The 25,938-nt window shown below is 37.3% G+C and overlaps 2 protein-coding genes and 1 long non-coding RNA gene across 26 annotated transcripts in view; 2 read left to right on the top strand and 1 right to left on the bottom strand.

Annotated features, from left to right (window-relative positions):
• The window catches only part of picalma (phosphatidylinositol binding clathrin assembly protein a), a 40,785-nt gene extending 28,320 nt beyond the window's left edge, over positions 1-12,465 (bottom strand). For 13 of the 24 annotated variants that reach the window (XM_081354358.1, XM_081354380.1, XM_081354377.1 and 10 more), the window contains exons 1-3: positions 12,332-12,465; positions 11,958-12,212; positions 4,264-4,392 (exon numbers count right to left, since the gene is read on the bottom strand). In XM_081354358.1, the coding sequence (XP_081210484.1) occupies positions 4,264-4,392; positions 11,958-12,087 (259 nt within the window). In that variant the 5' untranslated portion in view covers positions 12,088-12,212; positions 12,332-12,465. The remainder of the gene's footprint in view (positions 1-4,263; positions 4,393-11,957; positions 12,213-12,331) is intronic. The other 11 variants (XM_081354359.1, XM_081354371.1, XM_081354373.1 and 8 more) reach the window with 3 other exon arrangements.
• Positions 12,466-12,513: 48 nt separating this feature from the next.
• Positions 12,514-19,301, top strand: LOC308683710. Its single transcript, XR_014029284.1, has 3 exons — positions 12,514-12,636; positions 18,577-18,656; positions 18,898-19,301. It is a non-coding gene; the product is annotated as an uncharacterized lncRNA (long non-coding RNA).
• Positions 19,302-19,929: 628 nt separating this feature from the next.
• zpld1a (zona pellucida-like domain containing 1a) lies at positions 19,930-24,420 on the top strand. The gene is made up of 10 exons (XM_081353983.1): positions 19,930-20,038; positions 20,118-20,338; positions 20,657-20,838; positions 21,206-21,278; positions 21,842-21,939; positions 22,375-22,455; positions 22,563-22,734; positions 23,369-23,465; positions 23,691-23,720; positions 24,149-24,420. The coding sequence occupies exons 1-10, from the start codon at positions 19,933-19,935 to the stop codon at positions 24,322-24,324; spliced, it is 1,236 nt and encodes a 411-aa protein (XP_081210109.1). The 5' UTR covers positions 19,930-19,932; the 3' UTR covers positions 24,325-24,420.
• Positions 24,421-25,938: the final 1,518 nt, after the last annotated feature.

The following is a 25,938-nucleotide window of genomic DNA, read 5'->3' as shown; positions in this document are numbered from 1 at the left end:
CACAGATTCTACTTTTTGGAAGTATGACCAACATAAGAATTTTCCCCAGAAAATGTCGTCTGAACAAGTAAGTAACATACACTTTTTTTCTGACCAACTAAGGGGAAAAAAAGCATTGCAGCAAATCGCGACGATTAAATCGATTGCTTATCGTATCACGTCAAACCGTGCAAATTATACTTTGTTCTCAAATTGTTAATGTTAACAACATCAGCAGTGCGTGACTACATTTAATGTCCTTCCGATATTTATCCTTGTTTTCGCATGGGCCCGGTTGCAGTCTCTTTTTTTCTGTACGCACTCCGAAGTCTTTTGCGTTTTACAACGGGTGAATCTCCAGTTATCACTGGTGATTGTCGTTTGAACCTTTCTGGATCCGCCATCAAATTGGTGTTTAATTATATCAAGTGCTGTGAGAAAGGGCTATAAATCTCCACCTCCAACATCCTCACACGCAACATAGTCTACTAGCCGGGACACCTTCTTTATGTGTTATAGATGTGACGTAACGACGCAAAGACATGCTCGAATTTCCCACGGAAATCCACCAGTACCACTGGAATTAAAAACATTATTACAAGCTTACCGCTTTGAATCGAGCTAAGGCAAGCAGATAGTTTTGAACTTTTAACCCAAAAAAGCTACAGACTGCAGCTTTAAATCTCACAATTCTGACTTTTTTCCCCTTCGCAGTTATGAGTTTAGATATGAACTGTGATATACAAACTCACAATCATAAGGAAAAAGTTAAAATTGAGATAATTCGCTTTTTTATTTTTTATTCCTTGGCGAGCACAAGCTTTCATAGAAACCACTTCTAGACATACTTAAATGAAAAGGCCACTTCCACCCCTCTCTACAACCCATTTCAAAGACAAAAAAGTAATTACACTATGCCCAACAAATTGCCAGCCAATATTAGTGCATACGCAGCCTTTTGAAGTGGGAATGTGAAAATATGCTGCACAGTGAGCATGGGTGGTCAACAGAATGCCCTCTCTTTTACAGATAACATCCACCATTTAAACCTGCACAAAGGCTTGGCCACGTGACAACAAAAGACTTTTCAGAGCCAACACAAAACGCCTGTGCGGAGCATGACGGCGTTGAAAGCGTACACGTCCATGGGGCTCAAGTGAAAGATCAAAGCCAGAAGACGACGTGGACTTGATGTTTGATGGTGTTATCGTCCTACGCCAGGGTAACTAGACACTGTCGGGTTTACCCTACACTCCCTTATGGAGCCAACTAGCACATTTGAAAGGAGAAATGAGAGATCTGTAGGACTCATTTCCAAAGTAGACCCACCCAGTTTGTATCTCTATCTCTCTGGAGTGGAGACAGACATGATTGATGGCATCATGTGCATCCAACCATGTGATGGTCACATGATGAGTAACAAACCAGTCATGTGACCTGCTCTGCCTGAACATTAAAGCATCTGACATTGTCCCTGATGCTCAACCTACCTGAAAGCACAAAAAAAAACTTCTTGTCTAACAAAATATCCACGTTATTCTGACATTGGTTCTCATAAGCTGAAATGCCTCCAGGGTAAATAATGCAATATTTAAAGTAGTCGCACTCCATAATGTGCACTGACAGTGTTCTCTGTGTGTCAACACAGACTTTATTTGCATCCATAAAATATGTTGAAGGAAAAGGTCGATATTAAAGGGATAGTTCACCCAAAAATTTAAATTGTCATTTACTCAACCTCATGTCAACCCAAACCTTTATGTTTTACTTGAACTCTGAAGAACTTGGAATATAGATAGAGCACAAATGGTTCTACAGAAGAATGTCAAAATGGGTTTGAAACAACATAAGGGTGAGTAAATGATGACAATATTCATGTTCTATTCCTTTAAAATGTATTGTGTGTTTCAAAACTTAAGAATAACAGGTCACTGCTATGGTATAACCTAGTAATGGAGAAAGCATTTATTTTAGACCTGACTCACCCAATGATTAAGGTTACATTATGTAAAACTACACCAATAAATACCCATTTCCTTATGGTAACAAACAATGTATTTGCATTGAGTCAATGACAAGACACACTCATTATGTCCAAATTAATCAAGTTAATATATATATATATATATATATATATATATATATATATATATATATATATATATATATATATATATATATATATATATATATATATATATATATATATATATATATATAGGCCCCATAAATACTACAGTTACATCTTAATTTATTTGTAACTTTGTTATATTTATCTGCGCTTGTAATTAGTGTATTTGTTTTCTTATTTTTCTACTGACTGTCAACTTGCCTTTAATAATGTTTGAACTTTATTACAAAGTTACATTTGCCCCCTATTTTTTTTTTTCTTGCTGACCGGAAAAATGATCCGTTCCATGACTCAAAAATGTAATATGATATGGACCTTTAGTTTTGATATCCGTTGAACGACTAACAATTACACTTCAAGAACTTTCCACTTGCATTTTAAAATAGATCTCTTGCATTTTATAAAAAAAGATCTCACACATCCTTATTTGTCATTGACCCATTTGCATTTCATAATACATCATTATCAGGAGAGCATGACTAACGTTAATAATTAACAAGGAGAACTGTTGATTGTCAAGGGACATTGATCTCAATGTTAGCGATGGGCTGGGCAACATACTGTCATACAGTATATTAATGCGTTGTGTGCCAGATGAAAAAGATGAAAAGGAAAAAAAAATCATGTTTTTTCTGTTTACAAATCTAAACAGATGGAGGATGTTTGTGGAGCAACAACAAATTTGAAGTGCTAATGGCATCAATACATTATAATGGTCTCTAGTCTTAAAAACATTTCTTTTTGGAAAAGGAAAGGAGAACATAGTTGACTCAGCAACAGGATGCTGCAAACTTCCTACAGTTCATAGAAGGGAAACCGATTCAACATGAATCCTTTAAAACGGTCAGTCATAAAACAGACTGATGATGGAGCTATTTAGATTCTCTGATCCCTGAAGCGGACAAACGGCAGGAGGCTACAAGACACACAGACCAAGAAACAGACAAAAAACAGGTAGAAACCAACACTGATGGAGAATAGTGAGGCCGACATGGGTATATTTCTCCATCGGGGATCTGTTCCGCTTCAGGCAGACCCATTTGTGAGGAAAGAGGACAGGAAACCATTAAGTGAATGATTGCTCCCCTGATTCAAAGGCTTTAACTCGCAGACAGATAGAAGACATTATCCTGCCCTGCATCACATAAACACGATCCACAAAGGGCCTACTATACCTGCAGACTAACCTGGACGGAAAGGGAAAGACCAATAACACGGGTCAGAAGACTTGGTCAAGAAGAACTCTTGAGAGTCATCAGGTAATATCAGATTAGATGCAGTAACCTGTGCCTGTGATTCACCAAATAGTATGTTAAAGTCAAAATCTCTCCGGTGAGCTTTCTTAAATTTAACGTCATAAAAAGTCTTCAATAGATGATCTGGTAAAACAAACATCTTAATGATCATTTATAGATGTCCTACATTTGGGGGGTGGATAAATCGCGATACAGCCTAATGTGATTATTAAACTTCAAAAGGAAATGGTTAAAAAAAAAGAAGAAAAAAAGCGCTTCACGTTGCAATGTCAAAAGGCGGTGCTTGTTGGACATTCTACAGGCTCGCGCAACAGCGTTACAGACTGCATAAAAGTGGTTCGCAATCAGTGAATAGTGCACATTTATGCCAAGCGATTGCTTATGAAATCGAGTTGATGAATTATGACAATGTCTACTTTATAATCTTTACTGTAATTTGTTTTAGACGGATGTAAGAATTCATATTTTATCTCCCTCATCTGAATTTGAAGGATCAGTCCACAATAGTATAGACATTTCAAAATAAGAGTCCCGGTGTATTTCGGGCTTGTTTATAATTGAAAGTCTCACATAATGTGTAAGTTTTTTTCTTTTTCCTGTCTGGCCATTATTGGTATTTTGTTTACACAATAAACTGTATTTGATTTAAGTTAATTTCCATTTAATGCATAAACTATTGTAGTTTCTGGCTGTGATGTTCCCCCACAGGAACATATACATATACATATACATACAGGTATACATATACATATAAAAGAGTATAATTAAGTGCTGCGTGTAAATCACTTTTCAAAACACATTATAATTAGACAATATTGCTTTCCATGCAGACCATGTGGTAAACATCCGTTCAGCACCAGTTAAAGCAAAGAAAAATGCCACATGTACAGAGCTCACTGGCTAGAGAAAGAAGAACATATCTGGGTTGGAATGCAGGCTTGACTTCAGTGTTGTAGAATCCAGAGCATGTCGAGGAAGTGGAGGTAGAGAGAGAGAGAGGATCAACAGGGAGAATGAAGGAGACAGCTGCAAAGAAATCAGGGAAACACACCACACATAAACATGGATGTGCCAAAAAAAAAAAAATCAACTGCTGTGAACTTGGGAACAAAATGTCAAACAAGCAAATGTTTTTCTTTCTTTTTTTTTTTTTTTTCTTTTTTTTTATATGATAATAAACAGAAAATCTAAAATCACTTGGACTGCTTCCCCACTGGACTTTTCCCATATTTAGACAGTGACGTTCGGAATGAAGTAGCATGTTTGCAGTGAGAAGAAAACTCTACTGATTAGACTTGAGGAGTTTTGACTCATGAATTTCCCCTGATCCAGCTCTTGATGGAAGTCACTACACTCTCCTATCTGCAGACATCTCCCGTCTAATCAGCTCCCGACATTTTTCTGATTTACGGAACAACTTCCTGTTGGCTGTTTAGATTTTGAATAGTTGGCGGCCTACAAGAATGCAGGAAGTATCTTGATGGTCCACTGGGTTCATCCAGGACAAGACACTTTGCAGTCAGGAGTTTGTGAGACGTCTGGGAGCAAGAATGCTGATCAACTCCCTGTTCTAACTCAGTGCAAAAATAATAATTTTGTCAATGTTATTATGAAATTAAAACAATAAGGCCCGGTTTCACACACAGAGGGTTTAGACTAAGCCAGGATTAGGCCTTAGTTCAATTAGGGGATTCAAGTAGCTTTTATAAACGTGTCTTAGAAAAAAACATTACTGGTGTGCGTCTTGAGACAAAACAATGGCACTGACATTTTAAGATATGTCAGTGCAAGTTGCTTTCAATTAAAATGGATCAAACATGCATTTTAGTCTGGGACTAGCTTAAAGGATTAGTTCACCCAAAAATGAAAATTCTGTCAGTAATTACTCATCCTCATGTTGTTCCAACCGCGTAAGACTTTCGTTCATCTTCGGAACACAAACTAAGATATTTTTTATGAAATCTGAGAGCTGGATCACTCCTCCATAGGCTTATGGACACTATAACTTGCTGGCCCAGAAAATGTATTAAAGACATTTTTAATATAGTCCAAGTGACTCCAGTGGCTCAATCTTAAGTTTATAAAGCGACGAGAATACTTTTTGTGCGCAAAAACAAACAAAAATAACGACTTTATTCCACTTTCGAGTTTTTTTTACGTAGTGTAATAGCGTAGCGCGTCTGTGTTGCACATCACCACGTATCACACATGACCAGAGTCGCCCAATAGTGAGCCTACGTGGTGACGTGCAACACAGACGCGCTACGCTTAAACACTACGTAAAAAAACTCGACACCCAGAGAGAAGGAAATGAAAAAGTGGAATAAAGTTGTTATTTTTGTTTGTTTTTGCGCACAAAAAGTGTTCTCGTCACTTTATAAACTTAAGATTGAGCCACTGGAGTCACTTGGACTATATTAACGATGTCTTTAATACATTTTCTGGGCCAGCAAGTTATAGTGTCCATAAGCCTGCAGGAGGAGTGATCCAGCACTCAGATTTCATCAAAAATATCTTCATTTGTGTTCCGAAGATGAACGAAAGTCTTACGCGGTTGGAACAACATGAGGGTGAGTAATTACTGACAGAATTTTCATTTTTGGGTGAACTAACCCTTTAAGCCTTGTCTGTGAAACCAGGGGTAAATACCATTATGGTGCTCTTCAATGTGACAAACCTCTTTGTCTTTACTACTAGTTATAGCACGAAATAAACATGAATGAAGATCAGAAATTATGTTGAAAGAAACAGTCCTACTAGTACTAGTTTAGACTAAACTTATTCTGGAACTGTTTTGTGATGCTTGGTGAGTGCGACCCAAAAGAACGATCCGTTCATGCCCTAAATATCTGTCATCATCACACAAAAAGCAGTAAGGAGGGCGTCGTAACCTTTCTATCTCTGCTGTATTTGGGTTGGTGTGACTAGTTACATAATATCTGATCACTTAAAACTGGTGAGGTAAAGAGGCACTTTGCTAATGGCATACTGGGTCAATAATTTAGGAAATGGAACACTAAGAAAGCCAACTACAAATGGCTAGGAGGTTCAAACAGTGACTCTAAAAGCTGTACTGGTCTCCATTCACACACAGCAGGGCAGCGAGTCAGCACTCTTTCTAACTGACTGTCATTTGAAGCCTTTCTGGTCACATGCTACATTTCTACACAGGTACACACACACACACGACTGACTTACAGTGGATCTCTGCCAGAGATATCGGACACCATAAAACAGGTCCGAGGGGTCACTGTGTTGAACTTGGAACAGATGACATTTTATGGGTGTTGTAACCATGCTGATGGGATGAGAACGCTACAGTCAACGCTACATAAGCTTTCCCACCCTAAAACCTGGTAGATGCACAGACGCTCAGGGTGCTTTCAGACTGCCATTTTCGTGACTTCAACCTCAAAATTGGGCTTAAGTGTGTATTTGCAAATATAGATACTAAACAGTAGGAACACCAATCAAGATGAGAGCACTTTAATCTACGATTACAACAAAACTGATCCGATTTCCGCTGGCTGTCTAACGGTTCATCAGACAAGATGCATTTCACATCCTGAAAAACTTCAGCAGTAACCAGGCGGACAAAACAATATAATTTTTGCTTTGACTACATTCTGAACCAGCAATTAAGTACACTACACTGCGTGATAAACACTATATAATCTCAAACATTCTTCTACATGCTCCCCAGAAGAGCTTTGCAGTTGTAAGAAATGAAGCTATCTGATGAAAAACGCATAATGAGTTAAATCAATTCAAGCACAAAGTTTGCTAGGAGTGGCTGTGCATCTTAAATCTGTAAAGATAAGTGTGTGTGTGTGTGTGTGTGTGTGTGTGTGTGTGTGTGTGTGTGTGTGTGTGTGTGTGTGTGTGTGTGTGTGTGTGTGTGTGTGTGTGTGTGTGTGGCGTTTGGTCTCAGGCAGATTCTAGGAAGCGTCTATCATATTGCAGAACTGACTCTTATGAATGAGCACCTAGAATAAGCCTTGATCCCACAGAACTTGCTTACACGGCACTGGGACACGGAAGGCCAGCCAACATGACTTCAACAATTCATCATGGAAATACAACAGTGGAAGGTCTGCGGTTGATGGTGGTGGTGTGTGTATGTGTGAGATGATCACCTTTAAATAAATTCAACAACTACCCATCCAATCTCATGCTGAATCCACCAGTTTACGAACACTAAACCATTCAGCACACATAAGGAAGTTTGCACGCTATTTATATCCATGGGCCATTATTTAGAATCAGTCAAATTCCATCCACTGTAAAGACCAAATAAAAAACATATGCATTCAAACACACAATTATAGCAGTTGCAGAAACGAAATAGGCAATATAAAAATCAATACAATTTCTAGTCAAATATAAAAAAGTAAAAAAAGATTTGTAAATAGATTACATTACAATAGTATCATGCTGATTTAAAATGAATGAAATAACTGTTAAAGGCATAGTTCACCAAATTAAAATTCTTTCATCATTTACTCATCCTCATGTAGGCCTAATTCAAAACTTTCGTTCATCTTTGAAACACAAATAAATATATTTTTAATAAAATCAGAGATGTCCCTCCACTGAAAGTCTATTTTACCAAACCTTTGATGCTTCATAAACACATTGTATAAAAAATATGAATAAATGAAGAGGTTTAATGCTTTATATGACAGATTAAATTTAGGTTTTAGTTTTTTCACTTATTATTATGTATTAACATTGATCAACACACATACAAAGACTACATCAAATTTAGCAAATGAGGTTTGTCTGGAGGAATTTCTATACATTAAAAATACCATGTGGAAAAAAAAACTAGTAATTGATGACAATTTTCATTTTTGGGTGCACTATCCCTTTAAAAGGTGAAGCATGCCAAATTTGATTATGGGCGGGACAAACTGATTGCCCAGCCATTAGCAGATGGAGGGGGAATTAGTATTTTCAAATTGCTAGCAGAAAAGAAATTACACACTTGAACCAATGTGGACCAGCATTACATTTAGTAAAGCTTGAGCAGTATAGTGAGTGCTCTGTATTTGCTTAGGCTAAATGCAACTGAACACACTTAAGCTGACTAATAATGGTGGACATTATGGAACAGAAGCCGACGTCCATATATGGACATAAAAGAATGGACTGTATAAGGCAGAGCAACCCTCTGCAATAAAGACAAGTTAGTCTTAAATTGGTAAACTCAAACTTCACAATAAGCCAAAAATTAAACTTACATTCTGATTTTTTTTAAATTAATCAAATCAATGTGTCTTTATTTTTCTGTATATCAGATTAGAGTGGTAGATAAGACATGTTTGTGACTAAACCTAATTGCATTATTTTATTTTTTTTACAATGTTGTTTTTACCTAAAATGTTTTCCTGAATAAAACATGAAGAAACAATTGGAGGACATTTTTCAGCCAGCTGGTCATTTCAGGAATAAGGGTAGTTGAAGAGGAATGTTCTCCCTACCCCGGAAACCCGGCCCAAATCAAAGAGGCTGGGGGACGGAGCCGGAGCCGTATCTAATGTTCAATCAAACAGAAGGAGAGTGAAACACACTGCTATTTCTGTCCCAAAGGAAACTCCAGGCACAGAACGCACTTCTGCCAAGAAATACCTACAAGACCTCATCACACACACTCTCCACGCTACGGGAACTAACCTGAGGGTAACCAGTCTACTGTGGAACAATGTTCTTGCCATAATGATTGCGAAGAACTTAACATAAGCACATACTTTTTAAGGGAGTAAGGCAATTACGTCTGACCTCCACTTAGTCTAAGAGTTCAGACCTTCTCTCTTCCCCTTTAAAAACGGTCTGTCAGCACACATGCCATTCTGTATTGTCAAGACCTAGCTAAAAATAGTTTCGCCATGAGGAAATTAGCACTGTAGGGTGGGAACGAAAGCAAAAAGCTATATGTAAACAAGCAGTGTGCGGTGAAAGACTTGATGTGGTGGTGCCACCAGCCTTGATTTGACTCCAATCATGGCGCCACATTCACCGACATTTGTGCAGAAACACACACACCAGAATGATAAAAAAAATCAAGCATTTTACTGCAAGTAAATACTGCAAAATAAAAAAATCTAAGAACAAACTGTAGTTGATTAACAGTTAATCAAAGGCTTCAGATCTCACAAAAAAGTCACAAACAATCACAGGACTAAAATTGGTCAAGATGGGTCCTGACTCCTAAATGAGGCCATTCTTCCTTAGAATTATAAGAAAACACTGGGCATCTTTCAGGCTCTATGAGACCTGTCAGCACCAGCACCTGTGGAAGACTCACTCAGCAATAAATATGACATCTACATAAAAAGTTAACATGACAGAACCGTCTCATGACTTGACTTGACTTGAGGATTGAGCCAATTACAACACAGTCTTCAATAAACACCTGACACAGAATGTTGCATTACTTCTAACAGTCAGCATGTTCTTCACTTTAATTGTGAAATGAACCTTAACCTAAGAACTGAAAAACTATAAGGTTTGTGGAAGATTTCAAAGTCTGTCAGTATTATAATGTCTAAAGCCTGGAACACACCAAGCGACGCCAATGAACTAGCGCTGATGAGAGCAGACTGTGTTGTCGCCTCACGTCGGGGTAAAAAACTGCACTTGAACACACCGAGAGAACTACAGCCGACTGTCAGCTAGAATGTGCGTTCTGCGACTTGCGTGTAAATGAGACAACTGTCTATTTCTGCAGCTATATTCGTCATTCAAAAAGGGAAACCGACGCTGCAGGCTACAGATACACAAACCATAAACAAAGCAGTGCGTGCTTACCATTTTTTATATCAGTCCTGCTAAACACTTTCTTTTTTCCCCTCCACTCATGTTAATATTGAAATATCACTCCGGTAAGATGAATCAAGTATCAGGTAAGTTCCAAAAAGTACCATGAAATGCCATGAAACACCAAATCCATACACTTTAGTAATGAACTATATTTTCAAGTCTTTTAAAACAACTGGATAGCTGTGAGTGAGTGAAGAAAAAACAAAAATGTAGGCTAAAGGGATAAGTTCACCCAAAAATGAAAATTCTTTCATTAATTACTCACCCTCATGTCATTCCAAACCCGTAAGGAACACAAATTGAGATTTTTTTTATGAAATCTGAGAGCTTTCAGGACATGAGGGTTAGTAATTAGTGACAGAATTTTTCATTATCCTACAAAAACACCAACTGCGTATGCGCTGGAAAACAACATGGATGTCAAATTTGAAGAGAGGCTGTATGAAGAAGTCCATCGCTACCTACACCTCTACAATCCGTCGTTAAAACAATATAAAGACAGTCAGATGTGCAATAATTCGTGGAGGGAAATTGTGTGTGTGAAAGTGTACACGCCGATCTACTGCGAATGTGTGGAACATGTCCACCAAGCGGACCCCAGCATACACTTTCAGTAGTATAAATACAAGTAGTCCGTGCACGCATCCGAACTGGAGTATAAAAGAGCCTTTACGCAGCACGTTTGGGTTTCCGCAAGAACCAGGAGGTTTGTAATCGCGCGTCAAGCAGGTTCGCTTGAGCTTCTGTTTATGTTCGCTGATCAATGTTTAAATGTGAATAAAAGGCTAAATAAAATCTGTTCATCATAAAAAGTGATCAAGTCTCTTCAGACAATTTGGACTAAACCGCTCAATTCATATGGATTAGTTTTATGATCTCTTTATGAACTTTTTGAAGCGTCAAAGTGGTAGTTGCGTAGCTGTCAATGGAGGGACAGAAAGCTCTCAGATTTCATTCCCGAAGATGAACGAAAGTCTTACGGGTTTGGAACGACATGAGGTTGAGTAATTAATGACAGAATTTTCATTTTTGGGTGAACTATCCCTCTTGTTCATCACTGAAAATCATGCTCGACAGCTGTGATTCCTATTCTTTTCACTGTATGGAAAAGAGCAGCTTAAACTTTCTGCAATTAATATCTACTAATGCTTGTATATAATATATATATATATATATATATATATATATATATATATATATATATATATATATATATATATATATATATATATATATATTGCTGTTGGAGAAATAATCACAGCATTTTTTTTTAACCATTCCTTTAACAAATCCACAATAGTCGTATGGTAAAGTGACTAATAAAACATGCTGTATTTTCGTTTTGCCAAATCAAAAGACAAAGTATGAATGATTTTCTTGTGCAAGCAAATGCACGTTTGTTTGCAATCATCAGATTCCTCAATGAATCCATTCGTCTAAATCTGCAAGCGTCCTAATTAGACAGCAGATGGGCTCATTTTTCAAATGTGGTTAATTATTAGTTAGCAAGTTAAATCATTAAATGCGCTGCACTGTACTCGTGCTATCTGAAAACTCCATGCAAAGGGGACACAAATGTTAACTAGTCACAGGTTGAACATCAGCAAAGGTCGCTGGAGGAAGCTGTTTAGATAAAACGAGCAGTACTGAACGGGAATCTTTTGCAGGCCTCGAGCCCCGAACCTCTCGTTCCCAGGGCGACGAGTGACTGACGTAACTTTCAAACGTGGGTCCGATAGCCACATAGTACAAAATCCCATGACACTTACAATCCAAATGCTTCTTCTTTGGCCCCATGACTTCGTGCGTGGTCGCCTTGCACACCGTTTTGGACACCGCGGAACCAGTAACGCTGTGTTGCGCTGCCGTTATCCGATCCGTTATGCTTTGTCCAGACATCTTCGTAGTTTTAAACAAACAGAAAAAGGGGGAAAACAACAAAAGAGGGGGGAAAATCTACTCGTTCTGTTAAATCCAACGGCAATGCTGGTAGTCCCTGGGATGTGCGCTGTTCCGCCACCTGACTGGGGAAAAAAGGGAGAAAAGAAATGAGATTGCAATGAAGACTCATCCGGCTCTTTAAAGAGTCCAAATGAAGTTTGCTCTGTATGTATGCCGTCAGCTGATCGCGACATTTACGTACCAAACGTTTCCTCCTCTATTAACAGCAGCGTCCTCTCTCTCAACCCCTCTGTCATGCACTCTCCCTCTCCCTCTCCTCTCCTCTCCTCTCACCCTCTCTCTAACTCCCCCTTTTTCCTCCTCAGTGGCTCTCCTATCGGATCTTGCCTCCCCCTGCTGGGTTTAAAAGGCTCGTAGGAAAATGGCGGGTCTGTTTCCTCTTTTCAGAGGATCCTCCCAAGGTTTATATGGATGTTGGATGGTTTGTGCGTAACGACGCCATGTTGGCTCTAACCATCAGGCCGGGGTCCTCACACCACGTAGAAAGTGAGTACTACGATTTGGATTATGAGCCAAAATGGCGGCCTCTGGATGGACAGATTCTGTGTATTATCTACCAGGGCGACGGTTCACGTGACGGAATTTATCCAACACAATTCATGGTTTCATGGTTTTAATATAGTGACTCTGATATACTTTTTTACAACATAGTAGACATGTCATTAATTAAATGTCTTTATTTAGCCTAATAGTTAAAAAATAATTCAATATGTAGGCTAAATATTAGGCTACAAGTAGCTTAGAAAGTATGTATACTCATACATAGTATTCAGTAGAAATCTTCACAATAATATAGTAATCTAATATAATCTTATAATCTAAAATAAATAAAGGTTGCCAGTTTTCACAATTTTATGATTAATTAATATTTTAATGACATATTAGTCCTTTCCAGCTGATTGACTTGTGTAAAAGGCAATCACATACATGAAGCATTTTACATTAATTTCCCTCAGTGAAAAATTTCATTTGGCTTTCTGACTCTTTCCTTACAAAATGCATTATAAAAGGGAGACATCTAGTGATAAAAATATGCAAGTGCAGAAAACATTACTTGAGAAAAAAAAATAGTGCGTTTTAAGGCAATCGATACATACTGAGCTGCATCATTAAAGCTTAAATAATTGACGCAAATTACAGTAGTTGATTATACTGATGTTGACCTATGCTGGTTGTGTTCAGTTTGTAAGTGTCCCTGCCTGCAGAAACTGTAATGTCCTGCATATTCGTATGTCTTGTTCAGCTTGGTGCATTCCAGTATTGACTGCTTACAAGTACATATGCACCAGTATTTTGTGAATATCTTCCTGTGTTCAAGAAAATAGAAAGTGTGACTGAATTAGAGGGAATCCACTTGAATGAGAGTTTTCAAGAAAAATATAGGCCTATTAAAGTAGTCGTTTTTTAGTGCACCATGTAAATACCCACACATTTTAAAAACATAGGCCTATTTGATGTGTGCATGCTGTGTAAAGATCACTGGTGTAATTAAAACTCAAGCTGAGGAAAAAGAGAGGGGAAGGTCTCAGAGATTGAATGAGCCACTAATGCCAAAAGCACTGATCGGTTTCAGGACGAGGCTCGTCTGTGATAAATGGAGCAGATTGACTAATATCAACAGTATTGCACAGGTGACATCAGTGTTCATTGTGTTGCAGTCTTACCGGTAGAGGGCGATATGCACATGCAAGTCTATATGTCCTTGTTCACAAACTTTCAAGAGCATCTTGACAACATCCATTTGAGAGATCGCAGGTGCACGTCATCTTTTTCTATTTACAGTACATGTTCTACCAGAATACTGAACATTTCACGAGTTTATATTTATATTTTACATAATAAATATAATATATAACTTTCAGGATCCTTTGACGTATAATCTTCACCAAATGCTAATAGCTTTTATAATTAAAAACAATACCCTAAATATTAATAATATAGAAAATGCAGTTTTTAATTATTTTCTGCATTACAGTATACTGATACACCAATTTTTATATAATCATAATAATTAGTTTTAGAAAAATAATATTATAATCATTATTACTGATATCTGTAACTTACTTTAGAAAGTTTAATAGTTTGTATTTATATTTTGCGTATAGTATTATCTTTAACTTTCAGGATACTTTGAAATCTACACAAAAATGAAAGCTTTTATTATCTGCATTAAAGTACTGACACTGTCTTTATAATTATTTTTATATGAAATAATTATTTGTATACTACAACTACTACTACTACTAATTATTGTACTATTATTTTTATTTTTAGTAGTAGTATAGTATTAAAAAAGCTGGGGATCCTTTTACATGTAATCTATGCAAAATGTTAATAGCTTTTATTATCTGCCTTTTTGGCACTGTTTTTTTTTTTTTTTTTTTTTTCATATAATTATTTGTATCATATAATATTAATTATTATTATTTAAAATGCAGATACTGAGTTTTGTGATCCTGCATTACAATCCTGACACACTGATATTTTGTAAGCTGTTTTTTTTATGAATCTCTGTCTGTGAGTAGAGAGCTGGTTATAGATATGTCTCATAATGAAAAGGTGTGTCCCTCAGGTCTGAATACCACATGGCTTGTGTTTCACACATGAACAATAAGGCATCCTGTGATTTCTGCCACCTGGGACCAGAAACACAGCTTTTCTGTCTGTTTAGTCCAATAGAGATCTCTCACATGCACAAAAGTTTCCTCTAACGCTGTCCAGCAGTGACTGAACTCTATAAACTCCCTCCCGCTTCAGAGTGGTTTTTATACAGTTGCGCTCACAGTATAAACCCTTATAAATGAAAATATATTCATTTAAATTAATATATCAAATTAATTAATCATATAATCGAACCTGATCTAATTAATTCACACAGACTAAGATGTTCATTAATATTACTTATTCATTCTGACCTAAAATTATTGCTTCACGCATTCTCAAGTTAACCTTGTGAAAGTCATGTATTTCACAAAACATATTCACATAATTATCTTATTTTTTAATAGAAAATGTGAAACTGAACATTTAAAGAAAAATATTTACCTCAAAGACACCTACACTGTGGAAAAAAGTTGCTGCCTCAAATTTTTAAGTACAATCAACTTGGATGTTTAAGTTATTTCAACTTAAATTGCATTACTGACTTAAAAATTATTTGAATCTTGTATAACTTATTTAAAAAAAGCTGAAAATAGCAATGTTAGTTATTACTTAATTAATAGTTGTTAATATTACAAGTTAAAGCAATGTAAAAACATATGTTGTTATGACTCATTGATCATATAATTTTTTACGGTGTATAAAATGGGTCATTAGAAGGGTGTGAGGAGAAAAGTGATATATGTCAGATGCATGACATGGATATGTTGTTTTTTCAATAGCATGTGCTATATTACCCCATTTAACAGCAGATATAACTGTTTCTGTGTTGGATGAAGGCTTACATAGATGACAAGCAATGTTCTCTTTGCTGACAGGTACAGTTAGGAGGTAACCAAGTTGGCCGCTGTGACAGACAATACGATCTACTGAAAAGAGAAAAGACATTTTCATCTGCGCTGTTCACTGACAGACTTTCCTCTCTCTTTTTCACACGCCATCTCTCTGTCTGCACACAGCTGACTTGTTTCCATATTAGAAACATGGTGAACATTTTGAAAGTATTTCAGCTGTGTTATACATCCTTATGTTGCAGAACCTGATTTCACCAAGAGCAATATGTTCCTGGGTCAACATCTTTGTTGATCCTGGAACAACATTCCAATCAACCAATCAGATTTGAGGGACAAGTTATGTCAAGTTTAGGCTTACAACCAGGGTTAGGTGCTTCTATCAGCGTTATTCACTGTCATTTCCCTCTGATTTTAGGAATAACTTTAGGGTTAGGTAGGGGTTAGGGCTAAATGTTGGAATGTTGTCCTAGGATCAACAAAATATCAACTTGGCAAAATCAAGACATGCCCTTATTTAGGTATTTCTGGTCCCTCTGTATTTTATGATGATTATTTCCGTATGTTCATAATGTTTTATAGAACTTGATTTTGAGTCGGCCCCATCAAAGTCGTTCTAATGTAGGCTGAATTGCAACATTAACAGCCAATTTGTGGCCTTAAATCATTTCAGTAAGATTTCAAATCAAATTTATATAATAATAAGTTTAAATTAACTGTGCCTCCAGTTACAAACCCTTATGAATAAACATGGCACAATTAAGCAACAAAGCAAACAGAACCTTTGTGTCACACGCACTCAGTTTTGACTGTTTTTAGTCTCTGTTTTCAAGGACTTTTAGTTTGTTTTCATCAGTCACATGTGTTTCTTTATCTTAGTTTCCCGCCAGTCATCAGTTGTCATGGACACTCATCTTTTCATCACACCTGTTCGTTATCATTTTATTATCTCTGTTTATTTAGTTCCTCTGTTTTCAGTCTGTGGTTGTCGGTTGTTGTATGTATTTCTGTTGGACACTTACGTCTTTGCACTTGCTTTTGGTTTAAACCTTGTATATATTTTGAGTCTGCATTCTTCTTCTGACACTTTGAGAGAGACAGAGGCAATTAACAAAACTTGTGGTTTGCATGCCACCAAAAGTGTATTCCCTTGTTTAAAATTCCTCTTTTGCTTTTTTTCTTCTTCTCACTAGACCAGGTGTATCCCATCTGTCTGATAGCCATGACAACCAAACAGAGACGGATTGCTCATAGTTCCTAATTCCATGCAGGCCGCAGTGATTGATGCTCTTGGCCTGACACCTGCTTGCCAGCCAACTGATGGCATTTCACACGGCTAGTAGAAAAACAGTAATTACTTGTACTCTGTTAAAAAAGAGTCATGCATTTTCTCAGAAACTATAGTCTGATTTATGATACAAGATATCCAGATAGTATTCTGTTAAGAGAGGGTGATCAAATATAATTGTTGGTTACACTAAAGACCTCAAGAAAGGTTAGATATGCCAATGTCATTCCTGTTATTGTCGGTTTTATATTGCATTACTGACTTTCTCACTAACCTTCTAATGACCCACATTATTCATTGCATTCTGAATAAAGTCATCAGATAAATAAAAACAGACAAGAAAATGAAGCAAGACCAAATGCCAGCCAAATAAAAATAGATACAGCCTTTGTGTTGCGTTGTTCATAAACACAATTCCTGCCGGTGGCTTTGATAGGCCATTTCATCATTCTATTTAGTGTTTAAAATGAGCTCAAAACACATTCATAAACTATAAAACCATCCTGTAATTGTTCTAGACCCATTAATTGAGCAATGAATAGCTAGTCAAACACTCAAGAACATACAGTGCTATGCATAAGTTTAGACATCCATGCTAAAGTTGACTAAAAAGAGGAATAAAAAATCATCTTTTGGAAATTGAACTTAATGCCTTAATTAAAAAAATTAGGAAAAATCCAACCTTTAAGGACACCAATTTTCTTTGTGAATGAATAATGTATCATAAATAAATAAATATTTATCCGTAAAATACAGGGTGCATAAGTTTGGACATCCCTATGTTAAATTCCCATAGAGGCAGGCAGATTTTTATTTTTAAAGGCCAGTTACTTCATGGATCCAGGATACTATGCATCCTGATAAAGTTCCCTTGGCCTTTGGAATTAAAATAGCCCCACATCATCACATAGCCTTCACCATACCTAGAGATTGGCATGGAGTATTTTCCATAAGATCATCTCTTAATGCAAATCAAACCAGCTATTTGGCTAACTGAAATAAAACCATGCCAATCTCTAGGTATGGTGAATTTTTCCAAAATTTTTTAATTAAGGCATTAAGTTCAATTTCCAAAAGATGATTTTTTATTCCTCTTTTTAGTCAACTTTAGCATGGGTGTCTAAACTTATGCATAGCACTGCATATACAATGTTTTAAAAGGCTTAAATAAATAAATGCTTTTATTTTGCACAGTTAAATTTTATTTAATAAATTGATGTTAAAAGAATGGCAAATTATTTTCCATTGTCTCAAATGCTATCCTAGAGTGTAAACGCAATAATATATGTTGAAATCCTTACAGTTCTGCTTGCCCTGATATCTTGCCAAGGTGAATGAGATTGTGCCACACTGATAAACAGCGCTATAGCCTGCCATATAGAGACATTCAATTGTGAAAAATGAAAGAATGACATTTGCTGGAAGCGCATAAATAGAGATACTTATCGCAAGTACTGAATTGCCCCGCTATAGACCAACAGCTCCATTTTACCCACAATCCCTTCCATCTGAAGAAATTCTAAGACGTGAGGCAAACTTCGTCAGAGTTCTAGCCGAAGGGGCTCAGAGCTTCATCCGATTCGTGTCTCTGTAATATCCGAGGAGGATTTAGGATTTGAACCGTTTGGGATGGTATTGCATGGTTTTGAAAATTCTTCTCCTTTGGATTTCTTGTGTTTTGCGCAGATTGACAGGCGACTTTTCTGATGATGTATTGCAGCTGGAGCTGGCCTGCAGCCCGAACATCTTGAGCTTTGATTAATCAGGTAAGAATGGACAATGAAATCATTCAAGTTTCCCCTTTTGCTGCAAGGATGGACCGTAGAGACATTTCTAAGGCAATTAATCATGCAGATTAAAGGCATTTTAAAAATGATGATGCTAATTTGATGATATATTAGTCTGCTATAAATTTGGAAGGGTTGGAACAGGCATTCATTACTAGAAGTATGCAGATAATGGAAGCATGAGTGTTTATTCACGGAAGACCCCGTTTTTGTGATATAGATTCTCATATACATTAGCCAACAATTGACGTAAGGCCAAGAGTAGAAGTCGGAAAGGGGGGTCACGGCCAGACAGGTGGGATACCATCATGGGAGGCGGCTGGGGAAGTGCTGACTGAGCCGGGCCAAACAAAGCATCTAAAGCGTCCAGACAATCCTGGTCCCGACCCAGACCGTCCTGGCACACAGAAAGGCCAGCTCAGTCAGCGACGAGCCCAGTCCAGGAGCCGATGAAAAGATAATTCCCCCCCTCCCAGACCACATGCGGCGTGGGGCCACTTGTGAGCGCTGACAGAGCAAGATCAAGCAGAAAGGATATGAGTGGGAAACTTCAAAACCTGCTCATGTTTCTGGGCCTGTGAAAGGATTTGTATAACACATTCACTTTTGATGGACTTTCCCATGTTCCCCCAGACAGCGCTTTTGCTGTTGACGTGTTCAAATAATGAATCTCTTATGTTTAATTTTTTTCCTCAGAGCAAGGCCGCGTTTCTAGTTGTTTTGCCGGGATGCTGGGTAATCCAGTCAGTCTCGCGCCACAGCCGAGAACAGATGGAGTACCGCTGATTCTACAGCTGCCAGGGAAACGGGTGAGTCTTCCGAAACGGAGCGAGGGATGCTAAAGCAGACGGAGGGCAAAAGTGGACCAAGGTCAGGGTGAAACACGCAGAACTCTGTGTAAAAGCATCATACTAACAAATACCTACAGGAAGTGAATCTGTTTGAATAGATTTGCAGCTTTTTGAATATATAAATTGAGGTGAGTTGATTTGTTCCCAGAGTTTGTGCAATAGCACTTCAGAGCAATTTACGTTCATTATTGGTTTCAAATTGAACAGAAGCACCAACAAAAGCATCAGATTTCTCATTTTCTATCCGTTTTCTTCAAATTTAATAGCATAATTACAGAACAATGCAGGCAAATTACCTTTTGAAGAGAGTCTAATCATGCATTTCTTCTCTGATTTCAGAAAAAGAAGCATCTTCTGATGAATCCAAAGCATTTGCTCATACATTGTCTTTCTCAGGCGCTGAAATGGAACGTTTGTGTGTGATTCTTTTGCTTGTAAGTAAAACTTTTATAGTCAATGCGCAATTCAATGGGTTCAACTGCGATGCCAACTTCCACAGCCGCTTCCCCGGTGAGTGAGCTCTTTCTTTTTTTGAGCAAGCATTTAATCAGTGACAAGTAATTAATTAGATCTCATTCTCTCTCAACAGCTGAGCGGGACATCAGCGTGTATTGTGGAGTGCAAACCATCACGCTGAAGATTAATTTTTGCCCGGTGCTTTTCTCTGGCTACACCGACACTGACCTGGCACTGAACGGGCGTCACGGTGATGCCCACTGCCGAGGGTTCATCAACAACAACACCTTCCCAACAGTCGTGCTCTTCAGCATCAGTCTCAGCACGTTGGAGGCTTGCGGAAACGCACTGGTGGTAAGAAACCACCTGTTTTCACAATTTTCAACGGCCTACCATCATTTGCTCACATTAGCATATCCCGTAAAGGACCCAGAACTTAGGAAAACACATTTGTTACAGTAAATGCTAAAAAACAGCTTGTGTTTGGAGAGACAGTATTCTCTCTATGACAGTTTGGCCATTATAAATGAAGAACATCTGTGGTGAGGTGGATTTATCTTTGGTTTGGTGACGGCAGAGACCCGGCATTGATAAAAAGGTTGAGGATTATGGAGGTGAAGGTACATTAGTTTCAGGAAGAGCAATCACAGTTTAGTGCCATTGTGTCTGTAGGTCTCAACAGCTCAGGGGCCCAACGCATATGGGAATCTTTCCCTGGTTCAGATTGGGAATATAGCTGGATACATTGACACTCCGGATCCCCCAACGGTCATCAGCTACCTACCAGGACTGCTTTACAAGTTCAGTTGTAGTTACCCGCTGGAATACCTGGTCAACAACACACAGCTTGCTTCGTAAGTTGGCTTCATCACTGTATAATGGCGTTATATAATTAAGTACTGCATTTCAAAACCAATGCATTGTGTCCTTTAAAAAAAAAATTCCAAGCTAAATTATTCACAATACTTTTAGGAAAGATAAAAAGGTAACAAATTGCATGTTGTCAAATATTTATCACTTATTGTTCAGATTTAATGGGCTGAATTGTGAGGCATAATTAAATTAGTATGCACAACGAATATGTTGTAAAACCTAATGTACGGTTGATTACAAGGACATCAGACAGTAAATCAGGAAAAACTATTACACTAGTTTTCCTTTCAGACTTAATTGGCCTGCAAAATATATTTATTATGTTTTAATAGCCTCTTTTGTTCGAAGGTCAGCTGCAGCGATATCAGTGAAGGACAGCAATGGCACTTTTGTGAGCACGTTGAATTTACTTCTATACAATGTGAGTACATGTAGAACGTCAGTATCATTTTTAATTAAGCGATATATAGAGATCAATCTATGTCTTTTGCACTCTGCTCAATACATAAACTAAATATTGTTATTCTGTTTTTGATAATTATTGAAATAATTATTGAAATAATGGAATGTGTCCAGTTCAGACCAGTCCATGTATGATGTGGCTCAATTTAGTTTTTTGCTATATTTAGCTCATTTCTATAGTAGAGACTTCCAAAGTTTTTTCTTAAACAGTTTATACTAATAATAAGAATGATTTATAATTTATTTCTTAAATGATTTTAAAGAATATATATAAATAATATAATATTTATGTAAATTTATTATTATATATATATATATATATATATATATATATATATATAATGTATGTGATAAATACTGTAATGCATGTGTGTGGTGTAGCCTATGTTTTGTTGTTTTTTATGTTTTTTTTTTTTATTGCTGTATTTTGCTTATTTCTATATTTCTTTCTGGAGCAAATAATTTAGTAATTTTTTCAGCAAACATGTGTGGGATCCTAACCTGTGGTGTTCAATGTTTAAGGACTCCACGTACATCCAGAATCTTGCCATCCCAATGTCTGGACTTACTTTGAAGACACGAGTGTTCGCCGCCGTAAAAGCAACCAACCTAGACAGGAGGTAAACTACAGTTACACAAATGTATTTTAGAAGAGTATCTTGCAAGGAGGCCCAACATACTAAAACATACTGTAGATATGATACTGGATACTGAACGATCTGATGGAGGTCAAATGTAAATTGAGACAGACACATGGTCTTTGGACTTTCACTGCATTGTTAGAGCACTTCCCTAAATGACCTCCTCTCTTATATCTGATAGATCCAGAACTAGTTTAGCCAATTAAAGGAAGAATGCTGAGTGACTCAATGCCGGTCTTGTTTAGGGCCAGGGAAGGGCGCCACTAAAATGAATGGGAAAGATTATTATGGGTCCCGAGTAGAGATAAGACAAATGACTTCTATATGAAACAACAGTGGTTTGGTCATATAGGGCGGTTTCCTATTCAAGCATCCATGTTTTAGTGATTGATTCACGCATGTCACTCTCCACAGGTGGAACGTTCTGATGGACTACTGTTACACGACTCCCTCTGGGAATCCTAATGATGAGCTCCGATATGACCTTTTCTTTGGGTAATTCCATGTTTTCTTTAGATATGTGGGTGTGCTTGCACATATGTGGGTGTATACAAGCAGAACTGAAGCTGAATGCTAAGTGTATCTGGTCTCTGGTCCAGCAGATGCGATAAGGACCCGCAGACAACAGTGTTTGAGAACGGGAAGAGCCAGATGGGCCGATTCTCCTTTGAGGTGTTCCGCTTTGTCAAGCACAAGAACCAGAAAATGTCCACTGTGTTTCTGCACTGCGTAACCAAGCTGTGTCGCTCTGACGACTGCCCCCTGCTCTTGCCTGTAAGTATGGCTGCTTTAGGTGGAACGTGTCAACATGTCTGGGTCATATATCATTTATTTATTTATTTATTTGGGGAGTTTTTTTAAATGTTTTTTAAAGGAGTTTCTTATGCTCATCAAGGCTGCATTTATTTGATCAAACATACAGTAAAACAGCATTATTGTGAAATATTGTTACAATTTAAAAATCTATTTTATATTTCTTATTTCTATAATCTTTTTTTAAATGTAATTTATTCCTGTGATGGCAAAGCTGAATTTTCAGCAGCCATTACTCCAGTCTTAAATGTGTCACAAGATCCTTCAGAAGTAAATATAGAAAACACAAACAAACCAAAAAAATATGTTTTTTTAAAGTGAAAATAAATTAAAACTGCAAATTATATATGCGTCATGCAGTTTTGGTTTTACTGGCTTTAATTTATGGGAATTACAAAAACAGCTCAGTTAAAGTTAGAATTTGTAAGGAAAACATTCTAAGTTATATAAAAAAAAATCTTAATTGGTTATAATAGGCTTAATTTCCTTTAGAAATGTCTTTCTTTTCTTAAAGTTAAATTAAATAAAGATTCTAACGAAACTTCAAGTTGGAACTGTGTTCATTTATTACTCACAAATATTGGCATCCTGACAGATCTGCGGTAAGAGGAAGAAAAGGGACACGTCGGAAAGAACCGGTGTGGCCTCTGACAACGCAGTCATGACCGCTGGACCCATCATCACCAGAAGTGGTACGATATGAACTATAATGTAGTGTTTGTGTAGCTCAACTAGTAGATCACAGGTATGATTCCCAGATAAACTGCTAAAAAGTAAACTTTGAGTACACTGTAAGTTATTGTATCTCAACTCTTAAAGTGAGCCTGTTATGTATATGAGACATGATTTAGCACTTTAAATTAGTCTTTGGGCAATAAATATGCCATCTCACTAAAAGAATTCTCCTCTGTCCGCAGATGAAACTCCCACCAATAATTCCCAACTAGGTAAGGCTTCCTTTTCCCTCCACTTTAGCTCTTTTAAAAGGAGACTAAATCCTTCTATCTCAGAGCTGTAGCATTTCTGATGGAGGATAAAAGCATGCTTACTCCCTCCTGAAAATATAGAGGAATGTTTTATTTTCCTCAAAGGATGTCACGGCTTAAAACCATGACCAAAATAACGATGAGTTGGAGGGTTTCCAACAGTGAGAAGTTAATAGAGGGTAGAAGCAGGTGGTGTTATCAAGAAATGAACAAGAGGATTGAAAGAAAGAGTATAAGTATTTGAACGGTGGGTTACATATTGTGTGAAGTCTTCCTAACACTGTGTGTGTGTGTGTGTGTGTGTGTGTGTGTGTGTGTGTGTGTGTGTGTGTGTGTGTGTGTGTGTGTGTGTGTGTGTGTGTGTGTGTGTGTGTGTGTGTGTGTTTCAGCACAGTTAAACGGACCTCCATTCAAAATGAATTCAGTGACGAGTGCCTTGATTTCTGCCACCGCAATCCTTGGCGTTATGAGCATGTGTTTCTTCATCCTGTCTCTGTCACTGCTGAGGGGGAAACAGACGCCACCAACACCTCTGTCAGGAACACACAACCCAGCGTTCAGCTAAACGCACACACGGCTGTTCAGTCAGCTAAACAATACCACAATACCTGTGTGCGGAGCCTTTCGGTTACACACAATCATGCCGTACAGGGAAATAATATCATAACACCACTCTACACAGCCTTTAGCCACACACAGTTTCCCACTTTTTGGTTACAAAGCATTAATACAGCTATTCTCATTCCCGTAACTTTACATAACACACAATCCTAAACAATTAGGGGCTGAATTTGAAATGATTCTCACACACAAATAAACAGGAAGAACGCACTTAAAAGGTGCACTCAGAATTTTTTTTCCTCATTACAGAAAAAAGTCATTTTGGCAAAATCATGTACTGTATACACATGAGATTTCAGTTATATATGTAGCTCAAACTAATTTAGGGGTTGCCATGTTGAGATCACATGACCAGCTGAATAGGCTACTACTGACTTTCTCTCGGTAACGCCTCTGTTATCGGACAATTTTGGTAATGGAATAAGTTAATGATGGCTGATAATGCATTACAATGGCATTGGTAACTGAAAACATTTGATTTTGTGTAAATCTGCATCCACAACACTAGGTGTCAGTATAAATCTAAAAAGATTTGCTCAACATAAGCAACAACCACCAAGTGCAATTTTAGGTCCAATGAATAATTTTGTCATTGTTTTGACCACAATTTATTATCCAACGTAACTACTTTCTCTCATCATTATTGATGCAAGTGGCACTATAGTTAAAACTGTCCGCTTTTATGATCAGATTTCTCTTTTCAGGCTGACTACTGTCATAGCGGAGCAGCAGTTTAAAGGGATAGTTCACCCATAAATGAAAATTCTGTCATCATTTACTCACCCTCAAATTGTTCCAAACCTGCATCAATTTCTTTCTTCTGCTGAACACAAAAGAAGATATTTTGAAGAAAATTGTAACCAAACCAGACATTGTGTTGGTAACCAAACCAATAGAAATCAGTGGTGTCTATAAACTGATGTTTGGTTAACCATATTCTTCCAAATATATTTTGTGTTCAGTAGAAGAAAGAAATTCATAAAGGTTTAGAACAACTTGAGGGTGAATAAATGATAACAGAATTTTCATTTTTGGATGAACTATCTCTTTAACCACAATCTTGGTAAGCAAGCTAGTCAGTGTTTATAACAAATGAACTGAGCACATTCACTTTAATGTCCAAGTGCTCATGGTCTGCATTCATGTACTCATATTCATGTAAAATATATAAAAAAAATCGAGACAGAATCTTAATTTTTGGGTGAACTATTCCAAATTTTTTTACACACTTTATTTAATTACACTTGTAAATGAACTTATCAACAGAGCAGCGAACTGTTTTATACAAGTATTTAATTTGAAATGTCAATTGATCCGGATCTTGGTGCAGTGTAACTTAAAGTTAATACCTCAGCCCCTCGCTTCATTATTGCAGGGTTTAAGATCAGTTACATGAAGAACATAAGCTGAGGTATCTAATAGACCTGCCGAACACATATTTCTAGTTCAGTGAGAATATTAGAGGTTGTAGGATGGAATGTGAGGAGTCCATTCATCACGACGGCACAAAGGATCATGGGACACCAGTGATTCCAAGTGCAAGACTCTTTGCAATAAT

Source organism: Scardinius erythrophthalmus (genome assembly GCF_964197995.2).
Source record: "Scardinius erythrophthalmus genome assembly, chromosome: 23".
In the NCBI taxonomy this organism is placed as follows: domain Eukaryota; kingdom Metazoa; phylum Chordata; class Actinopteri; order Cypriniformes; family Leuciscidae; genus Scardinius; species Scardinius erythrophthalmus.
This window is presented reverse-complemented; position numbering and strand designations above follow the sequence as displayed.

Bases quoted from the DNA above. Each gene is read 5' to 3' on its own strand.
- zpld1a (XM_081353983.1), top strand. From the start codon at position 19,933: ATGGAACGTTTGTGTGTGATTCTTTTGCTTGTAAGTAAAACTTTTATA. The intron at 23,466-23,690 runs GTACGATATGAA...CTCTGTCCGCAG, and splicing joins ACCCATCATCACCAGAAGTG to ATGAAACTCCCACCAATAAT. The intron at 23,721-24,148 runs GTAAGGCTTCCT...TGTGTGTTTCAG, and splicing joins CACCAATAATTCCCAACTAG to CACAGTTAAACGGACCTCCA.